General features: G+C 45.8%; 1 protein-coding gene across 2 annotated transcripts in view; it reads right to left on the bottom strand.

Moving 5' to 3' along the window:
- LOC310666775 (tRNA (32-2'-O)-methyltransferase regulator THADA-like) overlaps window positions 1-19519 on the bottom strand; it is an 80694-nt gene extending 61175 nt beyond the window's left edge. For both annotated transcript variants that reach the window (XM_083418082.1, XM_083418081.1), the window contains exons 1-8: window positions 19230-19519; window positions 18799-18973; window positions 16678-16767; window positions 14283-14310; window positions 13465-13613; window positions 4215-4337; window positions 2486-2657; window positions 788-930 (exon numbers count right to left, since the gene is read on the bottom strand). In XM_083418082.1, coding sequence (XP_083274208.1) covers window positions 788-930; window positions 2486-2657; window positions 4215-4337; window positions 13465-13613; window positions 14283-14310; window positions 16678-16767; window positions 18799-18973; window positions 19230-19504 — 1155 coding nt within the window. In that variant the 5' untranslated portion in view covers window positions 19505-19519. The remainder of the gene's footprint in view (window positions 1-787; window positions 931-2485; window positions 2658-4214; window positions 4338-13464; window positions 13614-14282; window positions 14311-16677; window positions 16768-18798; window positions 18974-19229) is intronic.
- Between the last annotated feature and the right edge of the window lie 16 nt (window positions 19520-19535).

Here is a 19535-nt window from a genome sequence, read left to right as displayed (position 1 = left end):
AAGGTGACCCGGAAACTACAACTAATCCAGAATGCAGCGGCCAGACTGGTGACTGGGAGCAGCCGCCGAGACCATATAACACCGGTCTTGAAAGACCTACATTGGCTCCCAGTACGTTTCCGAGCACAATTCAAAGTGTTGGTGCTGACCTTTAAAGCCCTAAACGGCCTCGGTCCAGTATACCTGAAGGAGCGTCTCCACCCCCATCGCTCTACCCGGACACTGAGGTCCAACACCGAGAGCCTTCTGGCGGTTCCCTCACTGCGAGAAGCCAAGTTACAGGGAACCAGGCAGAGGGCCTTCTCGGTAGTGGCGCCCTCCCTGTGGAACGCCCTCCCACCAGATGTCAAAGAGAACAACAACTACCAGACTTTTAGAAGACATCTGAAGGCAGCCCTGTTTAAGGAAGCTTTTAATGTTTGATGTATCACAGTATTTTAATATTCTTTTGGAAGCCGCCCAGAGTGGCTGGGGAAACCCAGCCAGATGGGCGGGGTATAAATAATAAATTATTATTATTATTATTATTATTATTAAGTCCTAGGGTCTGTGGTTTAACCCACAGCACCACCAGCGTCCCTAAAAAGAAAGAGGCACCACACTGTGAGCATCATGGCCAGGTGAGGAATTAAACACTGGTCTCCCTGCCCTAGTCTCTTCCTTGCCTCAGCACAGGTTGCTGGCCTTAACTCTTCCAAGACGGACCACCCTTGCCCTGAACACCTGACGCTTACCAAATTTTGCCTCTGGGTTTATGGAAGAGCAGAAGTTCTTGCCTCAAGCCTACCTCTTGCGTGGTATCATCCAGTCGGCAGCTCAGGACCTCCTTCTTGCAACAGGCTAACAAGCCCCGGGTGAGTACCACCCTCTCCAGTCCATCTGGGCTCCAAGGAGGTTGGGGCACACAAAGCGTGCCAAACCAGAATTCTCCTGGTCACAGAAAGAAATTTCTCCAGTCAGTCAAAGGAATCTGTCCTCACGTCGGCTCAGATTCACAGAGCTCGTTTCACTTATAATTTGCACACCGCCCTTCTGTATACACAAGGCGTTTTACAAGCTGAAGGAACCGAGAAAGGTCGCGGACCTCAGAACAATCTGACCCACGACAAAAACGTTGTAATAAAAAGCATAACTTTAAAATAAACGAATAAAGTAATATTCAATAATCCACCAGAATATAATAGTACACAATAAAATCAAATATCAGCAAATTAAACAGAAACACACTCTTAACAATTACGCTACTTTCTAAACTATAATCAATAAAAAATAACAGTGAGTCGCAGCGCATGAAATAACACAATACAAGCTGAGAAGCAAAATTATATATACAGAGTTTCTAGAGTCATGGTCTGGGAAAGGCTTCTAGGGCTGGGGCAAGGAAGGTGGAAAAAGCCATTGCCTGGTGTCCAGCACAAAGTCTCTGTCCCCAGCATTATCTGTGCTGGGTTCCTGTGCCATTAACAAGGTGATTTGACCAAGGCTACATTCACAAGGCAGGCTGTTCTGTTCCCCTGACATCCCCCTAACTAACCAATGTGAAAGCCACTTCTGGAAACAGAGTGTCAGGATGCTGTCAGCGGCTCCCGGCTGGTTGCCCAGGGAAAGTATTAAGACAAGGGAAAGTTTCTTACCACCCTTTTATATTTCAATATTACAGAGAGAGGATATAGAACCCAACCTCTTGGACAATGGCAGTGTCCTGAGTGAGTCTCCACCCCCGTCTCTCCCACTTCCTCATTCATCTCCTCTACGGGTGCTGCTACGTGCCCTCTGTCTTTGAGCTCTTTGCTCTCCTACTTTTAAGGCTCGCCGGGTTCTGGGAGATGGAGGGTCTGGAATCCTTTCTAGTGACAACGTATCAGCCGGGTGTTGTTCCAGCTGTCCTATGATTTCCCAGCTTTTCCCCTCATCTGCCTCTGAGCTGTGACCTCCCTTGAACCGCTGCTGTAAATCTATACAGTGGTACCTCGGGTTAAGAACTTAATTCGTTCTGGAGGTCCGTTCTTAACCTGAAACTATTCTTAACCTGAGGTAGCACTTTAGCTAATGGGGCCTCCCGCTGCCGCCGCAATTTCTGTTCTCGTCCTGAAGCAAAGTTCTTAACCAGAGATACTATTTCTGGATTAGTGGAGTCTGTAACCTGAAGCATCTGTAACCTGAGGTACCACTGTACTGTCTTCCTCTTTCCCCTCCCAGGAAGGGTCAGAATGGGGAGGCGGTTTCCGCCATTCCTCCTCCTCTGCCCGGTCCCTGACACTTAGTGGAATATGACGCATGTTTACTGCTCCTTTCTGCATTCATTGAAAAACATTTCTTTTTTTCTAGAAGCAAATGCAGAAACGAGCGCTAAACTCATTTTATTTACAGACACAGGACACTTGGGAGATTCATTTGCAGTCAAACAGATCGAGACAAGCTCGCAGGTGCACAAGTCGAAACACAGAGTGATTTGTGCAGCACGGAAAGCAACGTGTGAACGCACCTTGGTGGCCAGCTGCTTTAGCATCTTGTCTCTGCGCAACGGAGCAACCACTGAGGTCCAGAAGTTGATAGAGACCCAGGACAGCCATGGCTCCTCTCTGGGGCTCTGACGCTGTGTTGACCAGCATGCTCACAGCAGTAGCAGCCAGGAGCCGAGTGTCCTTGCAGGTTTCCTATGGCGAAGGTAAACCCCGTGAACAAGAATCGTTTCCCAGACCGAAGGTCACAATTTGAAAAAGATCTTATACAAAATAAATAAAAACTTTTTTATCTAAAATGTAAAGGTAAAGGGACCCCTGACCATTAGGTCCAGTTGTGGCTGACTCTGGGGTTGCAGTGCTCATCTCGCTTTATTGGCCGAGGGAGCCAGTGTACAGCTTCCGGGTCATGTGGCCAGCATGACAAAGCCACTTCTGGCAAACTAGAGCAGTGCACGGAAACGCCGTTTACCTTCCCGCCGGAGTGGTACCTATTGATCTACTTGCACTTTGATGTGCTTCCAAACTGCTAGGTTGGCAGGAGCAGGGACCGAGGAACGGGAGCTCACTCCGTCGTGGGGATTCGAACCGCCGACCTTCTGATCGGCAAGTCCTAGGCTCTGTGGTTTAACCTACAGCACCACCCACATCCCAATATCCAAAATGTACAATATGTTATTAGACTGGGAAACAAAAGACGAGCTTGTCAAAGCCTCTATGACACATTGGCAATAGATATAGGACATACTATAGATTTTAATCTCTGGGGAAAACTTTGGAAGAGTGATCTGGAAGTTTACAGCATGTTATTCCATGAAAGAGAACTACTTGAAAATGATTTGTAGATGGTATTTAACTTCAAGTAGGCTTGCTAAAATGTGTAAGACTGAATCAGATAAGTGCTGGAGATGCAATGAGGTTCTTTCATATGTGGTGGACTTGCAAAAGGGCAAAAGAGCATTGGGAAATAATTCATAATGAATTGAAAAAAATGTTTAAAAGCACTTTCCCCCCAAAAAACAACAGAACCCTTTTCACTGGGGATAATTCAGACGGAAATTCCCAGGTGTCAAAAAAGGTTATATATATATATATACTACTACTGAGGCCTGTGTTTTGTTAACCCAAAAATGGAAAACGAGCGAGACCTCAACCAAAAAAGAATGGTAACTTAAACTGATGGAATATGTGCAGCTTGTGGACCTAAAATATAGAATAAGAGAACGAGAAGAACATACGTTTAAAGAAGATTGCAAAATGTTTATTGAATATATGGGAGGGGGATTTTAGGTTATTTATTTATTGAATTTATATACTGCCCTATACCCAGGGGTCTCTGGGTGGTTCGCAGAATAACCATTGAAAACGCTGGCAGCAGTAAGATAAATTCAACAATGTAAATAAGTTTTGATGGATGCAATAATGGAATACTGAATGATTTATTTTATGTAAAATATGCAGGGATTTATGTTATGCAAAATGAACCATGGAAAGAAGCGGCTTGGTCGTGCTGGCCACATGACCCGGAAGCTGTACGCCGGCTCCCTCAGCCAATAAAGCGAGATGAACACTGCAACCCCCGAGTCTGCCACGACTGGACCTAATGGTCAGGGGTCCCTTTACCTTTACCTTTACCCCACCCTGCGACCTGCGTGTGAAAGGCAGGTAACAACAACGTTTTATTTTGGTTTTGATTTTTTTTAAAAGGAGACCGCACAGGACTAAAAGCCAGACAGGTTCATAAACAGGCACCTTTCCCACAATGCTCTGCAGCAGAGAGCTCAAAATCCTTTGAAGGGTTTTGCTGTTCTCGGTTCCTTCCCACACAAGAGGCAAAATCTCTTCCGGCATCCACTTGAAAAGCTGCAGGCACACCTAGAGAGCACAAACAGAGAGCACAAAGCATATCAGGATGGCTCGTTTGCTTCTGCTCAATCCAATCCATATTGGACTCTGAAGTCAGCCCTGCTGCGCTCAATGGGGCTTGAAACCCAGGTAACAGGATGCATAAGATCACAGGCTAGGTTCCTTATTAGCAGGGGTGGGCCCAGGCACTAATTTGGCATGGGAGACTGTTTCCCCCCCAAATCCTCCACCACCTACCCAACACGCAATGTCATAAGTGACTGCCAAGACAGAATCAGGAGCCTTGAAAGCGTGCTCCTAAATATTCATTGGCTTGCTGTCACTGCTGAAAGCGACAGCAAGCCCTGCTTGGATCTTCCTTCGCAACGTGGCTGCACAGGTTTGCAGGGGAACCTGGCTGGAAAAAGTTCCCGGTGCCCAATGAATCAGATTCTCCGAGTTTTAATTTTTTCGTTTTTCTTTCTCCCCCCCCCCCCCAATTTTTTTTATTGATTTTCACAAAATTATAAACAAACAAACAAACATCATAACCTTATTAAAAGTACTTATTAACATTGATAAGTGACTTTCTCATTTCCCCTTGGTTGAATTTCAATGCATATCCTTTTTAATGGTTTTCCAAATCAGAGTTCTTATAAACTTAACTTAAACATTTAACATCCTTATATTTTTTCAATTCAAGATTAAACATATTAATACATCACTTAACTTGTATAAATTCCTAAGCCAATCCGATACCTGCAAGCTATTTCCAATTAGTTTAACTTAACAAATGTAACTAAATAATCATTAAATTTTGTCCATTCTTCCTGATACTCCTCCTCCTTCTGGTCATGGACTCTTCCGGTTAGGTCGGCTAGCTCCGAAAATTCATCATCTTCATCTGCCATTCTTCCACAGTTGGTAATTCTTGCATTTTCCACTTTTTAGCTAGTAAAATTCGGGCAGCAGTTGTGGCATACAAAAATAATTTAACATCTTTCTTGGGCAATTCCAAACCTGTTATTCCAAGAAGAAAGGCCTCGGGTTTCTTTATAAATGTATATTTCAACATTTTTTTTCAATTCATTATAAATCTTCTCCCAGAAGTCTTTCACCTTGGGGCAGGTCCACCGCATGTGGTAAAAAGTTCCTTCCTTTTCTTTGCATTTCCAACACAGATTATCACAGTTATGATAATTTTTTTGTTTTTCTGCCCCTGTCATGTGTCATTTGGTTCGCTTGCCCAAGTCCGCTACAGCTGTCATCTGTCATATGAACGCTTTATGCTTTGATAGGGATGTACTTTGTATTGCGTCAATGGCCCCGAGCAAGCAGGATTCAGACCGAACCAGTCAACTACGGACCATGTTTTAGTCTTGCACCATCTAGCCCAGAAATACTCCTCTTCAAACCGAGGCCAACTTTGTGCGGCTTTTATCGACCTTAAGGCTGCATTTGACAGCATCCCCAGAAGGTTACTCTGGGAAAAGTTGGCCCGATGGGAAATTGATAGAAGACTTTTATGGTTAATAATCCAGCTGCATGAGGGGTCGGCTGCTAGGGTGAGAATAACCCCAGCCGGCGATCTCACAAACTCTGTGCCCATCAACAGAGGAGTCCGGCAAGGATGTATCCTAGCTCCTTTTCTTTTCAATTTATTCATTAGTGACATGAGGATACCATTGGCTGAATCCCAGGAAATCACCCATGCCCCCCGCCTCGCAAACTATCGCTGCCCACTATTACTCTATGCTGATGATGCTGTGATTTTATCTTTCTCAAGAATTGGCCTCAGGAGAGCACTAAAATTCTTCGTTTCATATTGTAAAACAAATTCCCTCACTATAAATCAATCTAAATCAAAAGTACTAATCTTCTCAAAAAGTCGGAAATACTATAAGTGGCAATTGGATGGAAAACCTATTGAACAGGTCTATAAATTCCAATATCTGGGAGTTTTTCTCCAATATAATCTGGGTTGGAAGGCCCATATTGCTCATATTTTAAACAAGGCCAAGGCCCTATCCTTTGCGCTCTTGCGCTTTTTCTTTTCGGACGGGGCACTTCATATTCCATCTGCCCTGAAAGTATTCAAGGCTAAAGTAATTGCAACATTGGCATATGCTGTTCCTTTATGGGGGACCGCAGTAAACTTGATGCCCTTGGAGGTAATTCAAAATCAATTTCTAAGACGATTGCTAAAACTTCCCCAGTGCGTTAGTAACACAGCTATTCGCTTAGAACTAAAAATTACATCTTTAGAAAATACTCTTTGGAGGCACAGCCTTTGCTACTGGTTGTCCTTAAGGCATAGGCTCCCGAATCTGTATTTGATCCAATGCCTCTGGAGAGATAATTTTCCCGTCCTATGGGCAAAAGAGATCCATTCTAAAGTAGTGACCTATGGATTGTCTCCATCAGAATTATTGGAATTGGACCTAGCCACAGCAAAAAAAAACCTCACTCAAAAACTTGAGGAGATCGACCTACAACAAAACATCATTTTGGGTAGTGGCACTTGTTCACCATTAAATTTTGGCATAGTGCCCTCCCAGCAGATACCATCTTATTTGACTTCTTTGTCTGTAGCGGCCCACAGATATGCCTTTATTAAAGCAAGATTTAACGCCTTCTCTTCCAATGTCCTGAATAATAGATTTTCCAATGGTCGGATCTCAGCGGTGTGTGTATGTGATAATAGATCTATAGAATCTTTACAACATATACTATTCTGTTGTTCACTACACTCAGTTTCTCGGATCAGATTTTTGTCTCCTTTACTATCGGAAATCTCAGGTGATTCCTTGGAAACACAGCTAATGCATTTATTGCAAGATTCTGATCCGAGGAGGTCCCTTTCTGTTGCCAGATTTCTGATAACAGTATTAGCCTTTAAAAGGAAAAATGGATTACTCCATGATTATTGATTTTACCTAAAAAATATTGATTTATACTGATAATTTGATATCTTACGTGCTATATTGTTCTTATTTTAATGGAATTTAGAAACTTATGGTCTGAGATGTACTTGATTTTAACGTAATTTAATTTATTAATTTTATCTTCTTATACATGTATTGCATCAATGGAGGAGGGTGGGAGGTCAGGTGCTTCAAGGCCCTGGGTGAGTGCTCATGGCTGTAAGAATTCCAACCTGTTAGGATATTTCCGTTCCACCTTAAAAGGGAGCAGGATGTTTGTGTCACAGCCTGCGTATTTCCTGTTTCACAGGATGTTTCTGTTGTGTCTTTGCTTTCGTCTCTCTCTGTGCCGGAACACTGAAGCAGGCAGTCATGTTTTTCTTTGTTCTGATCAACGCAGAAATAAACTTGTAAATAATGCTCTCCTGAGTGCATCTTTCGCTGTGCATTATCTGCTGATAGAGCGTGCACGGCTCTGGAATGTGGCAAGCTATTTCTGGAGCTCCTGTCGCTAATTGCTGATACTGCGTGTCTACGGGAGATCGATGGACGTCCCGAGACGACGTGGAGTCATGATGGACTTTGTCTCCCTGGCAGTATCCCAACACAACCATGACACAGTGAGGGGGGAAAGTATTTGATCCCCTGCTAAATTTGCGAATTATTGCACCAACTGTTGTCACCTTCTCAACCAAGCTGCTTGGCAATAGTTTTGTAGCCCAGACCAGCCTTGTGCAGGTCTACAATCATGTCCCTGATATCCTTGGACAGCTCTTTGGTCTTGTTCATAGTGGCTACTTTGGAATCTGCTGGATTGATTGCTTCTGTCGACAGGTGTCTTTTGTACAGGTACTGTAACGAGCTGGGATTACAGGTAAGACCTCTCCCATACAGTAGGTGCTTCTAATCTCAGCTCGTTACATACAGTGAAGATACCCATCAACATCAACCTTTTTATTCGACCGTCAGTCAGAAAAGAAACAATTGTCAGTACACAGTTAAAAACATCGATAAAAATTTTAAAACTTAACCAACACTAAAATGGGTTAAGCAGATAGCCCTATATCAATACAGTCAATTATTGTCTTGCGACGCTTAAAAGCTAAAAAAAGAAATTTGGCCACCAAGGAAGGTATAGCTCCAGTGACATTATTTAGCAAGCGTAAAACCTGGTTTTCTCCGGGTAGGGAGCTAAATTGACGTAGAAGTGGGGCTATAAAATTTTGTCTAAGCTCTGCATAAGAAGGGCAAGTCAAGAGAATGTGTTCGGTGGACTCAACCACACCCATGGCACAATGACAGGTTCTCTGGGCATATGGTACTCCCCTGTACCTTCCCCACAATATCGCAGAGTCAAGGACATTTAATCTAGCCGCTGTAAAAAGTCTTCGGTATTCCACATAGTGGATTTCTGCAAGGTAGGGAGCTGGTATGGTCCGGTAAATCTGGTCCCCTAGGAACATCCCTGGTTTTACCTGGGCTATGTCCTCTTGCCTGGCAATGTCACTCAGTCTCCGGGAAATCACAGCTCTAGCTTGATTATACGTCATGGACTCAAAGTAAAGGTGAGACAATCCGCAGGATTGAACCTCATTAATGACCTCCCTTTCCCACGATGATTGGAAATCGTCCCTCAATATCAAGGGGGCAATACCCACTGGTTTAAAACAAAGCTTGAGCCATAGCCAGAGCTTCGTCTTCAAGGCCACGTACCGTAGAGCTTGCCAGCCGACCTCTAATCTCATAACCGCACCCGCTACTGAGGGGGGAATCCTAAGGATGGCTCTAAGGAATCGCGTCTGAATAGAATCTAGTTTCAAAAAATCCCTACGGGAGCCTAAAGAGATGCCCACCAAAAGAAGGGGGAGGACTTTCATTTGAAAGAGTCTCAGAGCTATCTTCACTGATTGAGCCTGATTCTTAGCATATAGAGATCTAATCTGGATGGCTGCTTTAGATGCATTAGTTGTTATATAGTCTCTATGGGCCAGAAAAGACCTGTTTGACCGTATTACTTGTCCCAGATATTTAAAGCAGTTAACCTGCTCTAGGGGGATCCCGTTCATCGACCATCGATGGATTCTCGGTCGGGCAGAGAAGACCATGATCTTGGTCTTAGCATAGTTGGGTTGGAGCTCATGCTGGTCACAGTATTCATGTAGAGCTTGCAACATTCTCCTCAGTCCAATAGGGGATCTGGCAAGAAGTGCGGCATCATCCGCATACAGAAGAACATTCAGGGATCGGCCTGCTAATTTGGGGGGGTGGAATGCATCATTGGCCATGTGAGTCACCAGTGAATTAATGTAAAAGTTAAACAATGCTGGGGCCAATAAACAACCCTGTCTTACCCCTCTAGTGGTGGTAACAGGGTTGGAGACTAGGCCTTTATTGTCAAGCCTGATTCTCAGAAAGGTGTTTGTATGGAGGCTGATAATCAGATGAAGGAGACGACGATCGATCTTTGTAGCGGCCAGTTTTGACCATAGCTGCTTTCTAGAGATTCGATCAAATGCCTGCTTAAGGTCAATAAAAGCCACATGAAGGACCTTTGGGGCTTTGCCGGCATACTTTTCCGCCAGGTGATTCAAGGTTAATATTTGATCTATGGTAGATCTTCCAGGGCGAAAACCCGCCTGTTCATTGGCAATGATATTGTCATCCTCCATCCATTTCGATAGTTTGTTTAGCAGGTACCCCGAGTAAATCTTCCCAATAACATTTAGCAAGCTGATTGGCCTAAAGTTGCTCGGCTCTGTACGTGGGCCTTTCTTATGTATTAATACAATCAACGCAGAGCTCCAGCTTGAGGGAAATTTTGCTGTTTTGTTTATATGCGTATAAAGTGCTGCTAAAAGTGGGGTCCACCAATCTTTATTTGCTTTGATGGCATCAATGGATATAAGGTCGTCACCGGGGGCCTTGCCTGCTTTAAATCGATCTATAAGAGTTTCAACTTCAGGGCATGTAACTGGGTCCCAGTTGGGCAGTGCTTCCGGCTCCACCGTGTCTCCGCAGGCATCATGGGCTGCATACAGATCGGCGAAGTATCTTTCCCAAGTGTCTGCTGAGATGTGGGATTCTATTCTTGCAAGCGGCCTACCCAGGTATCTGGAGATTAACTGCCAAAAGGAGGCTGGATTTCTATTCTCTGCAGCTATCAAGAGGTTGTTCCAATTGTTTCTTTCTGCCTCGAGCTTCTTTTCCTTTAATAGGGCTTTGTAACGTCTCCTGAGGGTGATAAGGCGGTTATCTGGCATGGGGTCATTTGATGCTCTGTATGCCAGCCATTCATTGTACAGATGATTCTTGAAGTTTTTGCATTCCTCATCGAACCATTTTTTGTGGAAAAACTGTTTATCGCGCTTTGTGGGGGGCCGAGCTAGTGTTGGTTTTAGAAGTTCTACTAAATCATCATATATTGGTAGAGGCTCGTCCGCCTGCATAAGGGAAGCCCTTTTTATTTGGAGCTGATCAGACCAGAGAAGTTCGTTCTAATCTCAGCTCGTTACATACAGTGAAGATACCAGGTAGGCTGACATCTGGCTGGTTGATAGGGGATCAAATACTTATTTCACTCATTATAACGCACATCAATCTTTGACTTCTGGGTTTCTGGGGGGTTTTCCTGTTTGTTATTCTGTATCTCACAGCTATAATAAACCTACCATTAAAATTATGGACTGGTCATTTATTCCTCAGAGGGCAAACGAGCAAATTTATCAGGGGATCAAATACCCTTTCCCCTCACTGTACCTTTCCCCATCATGTCAACACACTGAATTAGCAGGAGAATTAGTCCTCGTATGCACTATGCAGCGCCATGCCACTATCAACAGCCATGGCTTCCCCCAAAGGATCCTGGCAATTGGAGTTTGTTCAGGATGCTGAGTTTGTTGTTGTTGTTTAGTCGTTTAGTTGTGTCCGACTCTTCGTGACCCCCTGGACCAGAGCATGCCAGGCACTTCTGTCTTCCACTGCCTCCACAGTTTGGTCAAACTCATGCTGGCAGCTTCGAGAACACTGTCCAACCATCTCGCCCTCTGTCGTCCCCTTCTCCTTGTGCCCTCCATCTTTCCCAACATCAGGGTCTTTTCCAGGGAGTCTTCTCTTCTCATTAGGGGGCCAAAGTATTGGAGCACTCAGGGCTGGTTTCCTTCAGAATGGATAGGTTTGCCAACCCCAACCTCTCTCACCACCAAAGGAACAGAAGTGAACAACACAAACAACGCTGACCCCAAACTCTACATACATTAAACACAATAGAAACACCGCCACCCGACCCCACCCCCTTCCATTTTCCCTCTCTCCACCCCCCCTTTTCTTTTTTCTTTTCTTCTCCCCCTAATGCCTCAACAAATGAAATGGATTTGTAAAAATGTTACATGGAAAAACAACAATGAGGCATTACACTTACTTCTGTAAAACAAGAAAACCCTTAATTAAAAAAAAAGAAAAGAAAAAAAGAATGGATAGGTTTGATCTTCTTGCAGTCCACGGGACTCTCAAGAGTCTCCTCCAGCACCATAATTCAAAAGCATCCATTCTTCGGCGATCAGCCTTCTTTATGGTCAAGTTTGTTAGAAAGCCCCTATTACCCTGCAGAGAGTGGAAATTCCCAGAGTTCTCTGGGAAGAGGGGCTGATTGCTAAACCTCTGCTGATCAAGGCTATAATTCTCTAACTGATCTGTGGCCGTGGTTCAGTGGCAGAGCACCTGCTTTGCATGCAGAAGGTCCCAGGTTCAATTCCCCAGAATCTCCAACTTGGGCTGGGAGGGTATGAAAAGCTGGAGAGCAGCTGCCAGAGAGTGTAGACTGGCATTTTTTCAACCTGGGGTCCCCAGATATTGTTGGGCTACCCTGTCCATTGGGCCAAGCTGGGTGGGGATGATGGGAGTTGTCGTCCAACAATGTCTGGGGTCCAAGGTATAGACAGCTACATCAGTCTTGGTGCAGATTACACCAAGTCCAGTGGACCAATGATCTTGCCTGATATAAGGCAGTTCCCTACGTTCCTAGCCCCATATTCCACTGAACCCACAGCTACTTCCTCACTCCTGCTTCCTTTTGAGCAAATGTGTGCCAGATTGCACTGGAGGTCAATTAACTGGCAAATCCTAGACTCTGATATTATAAGCGAGCCGGAAATGATCTGTGACCGTAATAATAAAATTCTATTCTATTCTATCCTAGACTCATCTGCTCAGAAGGAAGTCCCATTGAGTTCCTGTGTTAAGGGCATATAGCAGAGTTTCCCTGTCGTGGAATTCTACTCAATATTGATCCAGAGTAGATTCCAATGTATAGTTAGCAGAGTAACAACTTCAAACGTTGCAGGATTCCCAAACAATAGACCAGAGGCAATTGTATTTCATCCAGCAGAGCTTTATTGCTACAGAAGGCAAATGAGCATAACTGGTCACAAATCCAATACATTCAGGATTGGCACTGTCCATAAGAAATCCAGTTGCTGCAGATTTAACTTAAACTTACAATAACTTACAATAAGTATAAACCTTAACACTAAGCATACTATGTACAGAACACCACACCAGAAAGAAGAGAAAGAAAGAGAAAGTGAAACCCAGGCTCCTTCTGGCCTATACAGTCATACCTCATGTTATGCTTGCTTCATGTTACGTTCTTTCAGGTTACATCCCGTGGCGACCCGGAAGTACCAGAAATGGTTACTTCTGGGTTTCACCGCTCGTGCATGTGCAGAAGCGCAAAATGACGTCATGCACATGCGCAGAATCAGTGAATTGCAAGCCACGTGTGCGCAGATGCGCTGCTATGGGTTGTGCTCTTTTCATGTTGCGAATGGGCCTCCAGAACGGATCCCATTCGCAACCAGAGGTACCACTGTAATGAGCTTGACAGAAGAGATAACAGAACCAGTTTAAGCCAGCTGTACTCAGTTTCACTGAAGGAATAACCCAAATTGACATTTCTGCTTGTTTCTTTCACACACAGAAGCCTCCAGATCTCTATTCATCAGATCTCTACTCAACAGATCTCTACTTATCAGATCAATACTTTCTGCACTAAGAAATGCAAACTTGGTTCTCCAGCTGTTGTTGGACTACAACTCCCATCATCCCTGTCTAGCAGGACCAGCGGTCAGGAATGATGGGATCTGTAGTCCGACAACAGCTGGAGAAACCCTGGGGTTGGGGAACCCTGACATATAGGATGACAGCTTAAAGCGCTGGGGAGAAACCCCATTCCTTACCTTCACGGTGACGTAATGCCACTCCTCATTCCCGGCTACCTGGTCCTGCATGATCACATCAAACGTGGCAGCAATGCATCTCAGGAGATGCACCAGGTTGCTCCTCCAGTAGCATCGTCCCAGCACACTCCCCTCGACAAACATGCACACTGCGGAATAAGGAACCATTGCTATGGCTTGGTTGGATGTTTAGAAGAATCCATTTAAAATGTGCCCCCCTGAATTAAAGAAATTTCATACCTGCAGATGTTAATGGCGCAGGCATGCCCAAGATACCTTGGGATGAAAGAGTTTGGGTTTGGTGGATCTTGGGCCTTCTCGGCTGAGCTGGGGCTCAGCTGGGGATACGCATGTGCAAGTCCCTTGCCCCGGTTCAGCCGGGGCTCAACCAGCAGAAGTTAATGGGGTGGAAATTAAACCCGGCGAAATTAACCCAGAGGAAGTCTACAAAAAGGAGTGCACTGGGGGAAAAGACTTAACAACTGTCGAAGAAATATTGGCCAAAATTATGCCGCTTCCTGTGGTTATGATTGCTCAAGGAGTCTCCAGATAAAGTGGTACCTTGGTACTGAGAAGCATAAATGTGCATTGAATTATATTGGTCTGTTCATTCATCCAATTTAAACTGTACATAAGACAATGTGGTACAGTCCTCAAGTCTGAGTGGGAGACTGTACCACATCCGAGCATGACTGCTGAATTGCTTCTGGCACATGCAAATCGAGCACTTCAGGGACAAAATGCCCTAGCTGGCTGTGTGCCTCTGGTACAAAAAAACAGAGCAGTGGGCACAGGGTAGGTGGAGTTTGGAAACTAACCTGTCTGAAGCGATGCAGGAGGCATTGCCTGAAAGAAGGAAACAAGCATGTTACAGAAAAACATAGGAAGCTGCATTACACCAAGTCAGAACACTGGTTCACCTAGCTTTATATTGTCTAAAAGTTTTACCCGTCACTTGGGAAGACAGGCGAACTAATGCCAACATACTTGGAAGAAGCAAAGATCACCAGTGTCGAAGCAATGGTTCTTCAACATCAGCTTCGTAGGACTGGTCATGCTGTAAGGTAAAGGTAAAGGGACCCCTGACCATTAGGTCCAGTCATGGCCGACTCTGGGGTTGTGGCACTCATCTCGCTTTATTAGCTGAGGGAGCCAGCGTACAGCTTCCGGGTCATGTGGCCAGCATGACTAAGCAAACCAGAGCAGCGCATGGAAACGCCGTTTACCTTCCCACCGGAGCGGTACCTATTTATCTACTTGCACTTTGACGTGCTTTTGAACTGCTAAGTGGGCAGGAGCAGGGACCGAGCAACGGGAGCTCACCCCATCACGGGGCTTTGAACAGCCAACCTTCTAATCGGCAAGTCCTAGGCTCTGTGGTTTAACCCACAGCGCCACCCGCGTCCCTTATGGTCATGTTGTACAGATGCCCAATTATCGTCTTCCAAAGCAACTACGGTACTGTATTCCGAACTTAACAAGGGAAAGCGTAATGCTGGAGGTCAATAAAAGAGGCTTAAAGACTTTCTAAGGCAAATCTAAAAAAAAAAGTAGTATAAACACCGACAACTGGGAAACACTGGCCTGCGAGCGCTCCAGTTGGAGAACAGCATTTACCAAGGGAGTCATGGGCTTTGAAGACACTTGAACTCAGGGCGCAAGGGAGAAACGTGCTAAGAGGAAGGCACGCTTGGCAAACCCTCATCATGATCAACTCCTGCCTGGAAATCTACGTCCTCACTGTAGAAGGACATGTGGATCCAGAATTGGCCTCCACAGTCACTTACGGACTCACTGTTAAGACCATGTGCATGGAAGACAATCTTACTTGACTACGAGTGATCGCCAAAGAAGAAGAAGATATTGTCTACGCTGATGGGAAGAAGCTCTCCAGGATTCTCACCCAGCCTTTACCTGGAGATGCCAGGGATCAAACTTGGACCAGCTGCATGCAAAGCAGACATCCTGCTAGAGAAACATGGCCGTGCCCAAACAAGTGATGGGAGAACATCATCCTGGACCATTGGTCATGCTAGCTGGGCCTGATGGGTGCTGCAGTCTTGCAACATCTTGAGGGCAGCAGGCTGGGGAAGCCTGTAGTTGGAGCCAGGCTGATCTTCCCTTGCTGGCATTCTTGTCTGGCTGGCATGTGGTGGCTCAAGTCTCTTTGGCTGACCAGAGAGTCACAGACCATGTGACCTTAATCAAGTGAAGTCTGTCCATACTCTAGTTATCTCCTGCTTGGACTACTGCAATGCGCTCAACGTGGGGCTACCTTTGAAGGTGACACAGAAACTACAACTAATCAAGAATGCGGCAGCTAGACTGGTGAGTGGGAGTGGCCGCCAGGACCATATAACACCAGTCCTGAAAGAACTACATTGGCTCCCAGTACGTTTCCAAGCACAATTCAAAGTGTTGGTGCTGATCTTTAAAGCCCTAAATGGCCTCGGTCCAGTATACCTGAAGGAGCGTCTCCACCCCCATCATTCAGCCTGGACACTGAGGTCCAGCTCTGAGGGCCTTCTGGCAGTTCCCTCCTTGCAAGAAGTGAGGTTACAGGGCACCAGGCAGAGGGCCTTCTCGGTAGTGGTACCCACCCTGTGCAACGCCCTCCCATCAGTTGTCAAGGAGATAAACAACTATCTGACTTTCAGAAGACATCTGAAGGCAGCCCTGTTTAGGGAAGTTTTTAATGTTTCATGTTTTATTGTGTTTTTAATATCCTGTTGGAAGCTGCCCACATTGGCTGGGGAAACCCAGTCAGATGGGTGGGGTAAAAATAATAAATTACAGTGGTGCCTCGCAAGATGAAATTAATCCGTTCTGCGAGTCTCTTCGTCTAGCGGTTTTTTCGTCTTGCGAAGCAACCCTATTAGCGGCTTAGCGGATTAGCGCTATTAGCGGTTTAGCGGCTATTAGCGGCTATTAAAGGCTTAAGGGATTAGCGGATTAGCTGCTAAAAGGCTATTAGCGGTTTAGCGGCTTAGAAAAAGGGGGTGGGGAGCGAAAAAAAATCTCAAGACTCGCAAGCCCATAGGGAAATTCGTCCTGCGAAGCGCATTGAAAAACGGAAAACTGTTTCGTCTAGCGGGTTTTCCGTCTTGCGAGGCATTCGTCTTGCGGGGCACCACTGTATGGTGACGATGATGAAGTAGACAATGCCAGAATAAGGCGATATTTTCAAGAGTGTGAAACAAAACTTTCTCTCACCTCCCCATCTTCAGCCAGGCTGGCCATGCACCTATTCAGCTGCTCTGTGACCAAGGATCTGTTGTTCCCTTCTGAAAGTTTTCCAACAATCTAAGGGAGAAGAGGGAATCAATGCTGGACATAGCCACATTCACACCCACTACAATACCACTTTAAACAGCCATGAGAAGAATTAGGGGAGCTGTAGTTTTTTCCGAGTGCATGGAGTTGCTATAAAAAAACCCTGTTCCCTTCACAGAACTACAATTCCCAGAGTTCCCTGGGAAAAGGAATTGTAGCTCTGGGAGGGGAATGTCTTGGGACATTTCTGCTTCTTTGAAGTCAAGGGTCATTATCTCTTCCTCTCTCCCCCTTCATCAACTAGGGTTGCCAGGTTCCTAGACGCTTTGTTGGCCATTTTAAGAGAGCAGGGCAAGAGGCACAGCGGGGTCCGCTGTCCAATGGCTGGCTGAAAGCAAGAAAACGACCTATACAGTGGACGCTCAAGTTGCAAATGTGATCCGCGCGGGAGGCACGTTCGCAACCCGCAGCGTCGCTTCTGCGCATGCATGGGTTGAGATTCTGCGCATGTGCAAAGTGTGACTTAGTAATTCTGCGCATGCGCGAGCACCGAAACCCGGAAGTACCTGTTACGGTACTTCTGGGTTCGGTGCGCAACCCAAAAACACTCAACCTGAAACGTCTATAATCCGAGGTATGACTGAATTTCCACTCTCTGCGGGGTAATAGGGGCTTCCTAACAAACTTGACCATAAAGAAGGCTGATCGCCGAAGAATGGATGCTTTTGAATTCTGGTGCTGGAGGAGACTCTTGAGAGTCCCGTGGACTGCAAGAAGATCAAACCTATCCATTCTTAAAGAAATCAGCCCTGAGTGCTCACTGGAAGGACAGATCCTGAAGCTGAGACTCCAATACTTTGGCCACCTCATGAGAAGAGAAGACTCCCTGGAAAAGACCCTGATGTTGGGAAAGATGGAGGGTACAAGGAGAAGGGGACGACGGAGGACGAGATGGTTGGACAGTGTTCTCGAATTTAGCAGCACAGGTTTGACCAAACTGCGGGAGGCAGTGGAAGACAGAAGTGCCTGGCGTGCTCTGGTCCATGTGGTCACGAAGAGTCGGACACGACTAAACGACTAAACAACAACAAACCACCTAAGAGCACAAGAGTACCGATAGATCAAATCAAAGGCCTATCTCAAGGGTAGTCAATGCAAGAGACTACAACGCCCATCACCCTTGATGGTGCTGGCTGAGGCTGATGGGAGTTGGGAGCCCAACATCTGGCAAGCTCCCTACTGGCTACCCTTGGTCGATCTATTCCAGGATCCCGTTTCCTAAAGTGGCCTTTGGGAAGCCCAGAAGCGGAACACCAGTGCCACAGGGATCTCCTACTATTTCACAACAATATCTGGTATCCAGAGACTTATTGCCACTATTCCTGGACCATACAGCATATAGCCACTGTGACTATTAGCCCTTCTCGGCCATTTTCTCCATGGTTCCCCTGCCACAATTCCTTTTCATTAAGTGGGCTTTTCAGTTTTGGGGGGAACTTTTCAGTGTCGAGAAAACGCAAGTAAGAGGTGACATGATAGAACTTTATAAAATTATGCCCGGCATGGTGAAAGTATACAGAAGAAAAGAATTTCTCCTTCTCTTAAACTACGAACTTGGGAGACATCCAATGTACCTGAAGGCTGGAAGTTTCAGGACAGATAAAACAAAGGACTTTTTCACACAGCGTATAGTTAAACTGTGGAACTCTCTCCCACTGGAAGCAGCGACAGACACCAAGAAGGATGGCTTTAAAAAGGACTGGGGAAATTCCTGGAGGAGAGGGCTACTAGGCTCTAGGCAAGATAAAGAGACTAAAATAATCATAATAATCATAATCCGAGTTGCTGGAAACCACAGGAGGGAAGAGAACTCTTGGGCTCAGGTTTCCCACAGGTATCTGCTTGGCTACTGTTGAGAACAGGATTAGATAGGCCAAACTCTTCTGGTGTTTGTTTTAAAGCTGTTCAACGTGGAGTCCATCGCAACTTCTCACGACAGGGAGTTCCGCAATTCATCCATGCGTTGTGCTGCCAATGAATTCGATTTCCGCATGAGCACACCTTCTCAAGTCGATGGAAAGCGCTGGAGCCCACCGTCTCCATCTGACAAGCGAGCACGCAGCGGAGCAGAGGCAGAAAATCCTCACGGCTCAGTTCCCCCAGTCCTTTGCTCACTTGCACCAACTGCTGAAAAGCCTCCTCCAGGTTTTTCTCTCTACATCTCTTCACAGAACCTCTGAAAAATATCAAAGACCAGCATGATTAAGCAGCTGTGTGTGTGTGCGCGCAAGCTTTATAAATGGCATGTTTTTATGCTTTTAAATATGTTGCAAGTCAGTTGGGGACCTTTTCGTTTAACAAGCAACTAAAAAGTTCAAATCAATAATCATCACCATTATTACTGGTCGTTCTCCAACAACAAAAGCTTATACGTGACACACACACACACAAATATTCTGCAAAAAGCCACGTGAACCCTCAGCCTTACTTACCCTGCAAACTGCTTGAGTTTCTCCAGGACCAACAGCAAAGCCTGGCAGGTGCTCCTGGAGCCTTCCTCCTGCCCCAGAGCCTTATAATGCCTCAAGCAGCTCTCCAGCTCCTGCTCTGCGCTCATGGTCCACGCGGGACCGGGAAAAGCCAAGGCTGATCTCAGGAATCCCCTCGGCACATCTGCAAAAACTCCAGCATGGAGCAAGCAGGAAGAGGCTTCTGCCATAGAGCGCGCAGCACAGAGCGGAGCCACTTCGGGGCTCTCCAGCGCCATCTAGCGCTCGCACGGCAGCTCTGCTCCTGGC

This window comes from Podarcis tiliguerta, assembly GCF_965153285.1.
Source record: "Podarcis tiliguerta genome assembly, chromosome: 16".
Lineage (NCBI taxonomy): Eukaryota > Metazoa > Chordata > Lepidosauria > Squamata > Lacertidae > Podarcis > Podarcis tiliguerta.
The sequence above is the reverse complement of the archived record's forward strand: the minus strand, read 5'-3'. Positions and strand labels throughout refer to the sequence as shown.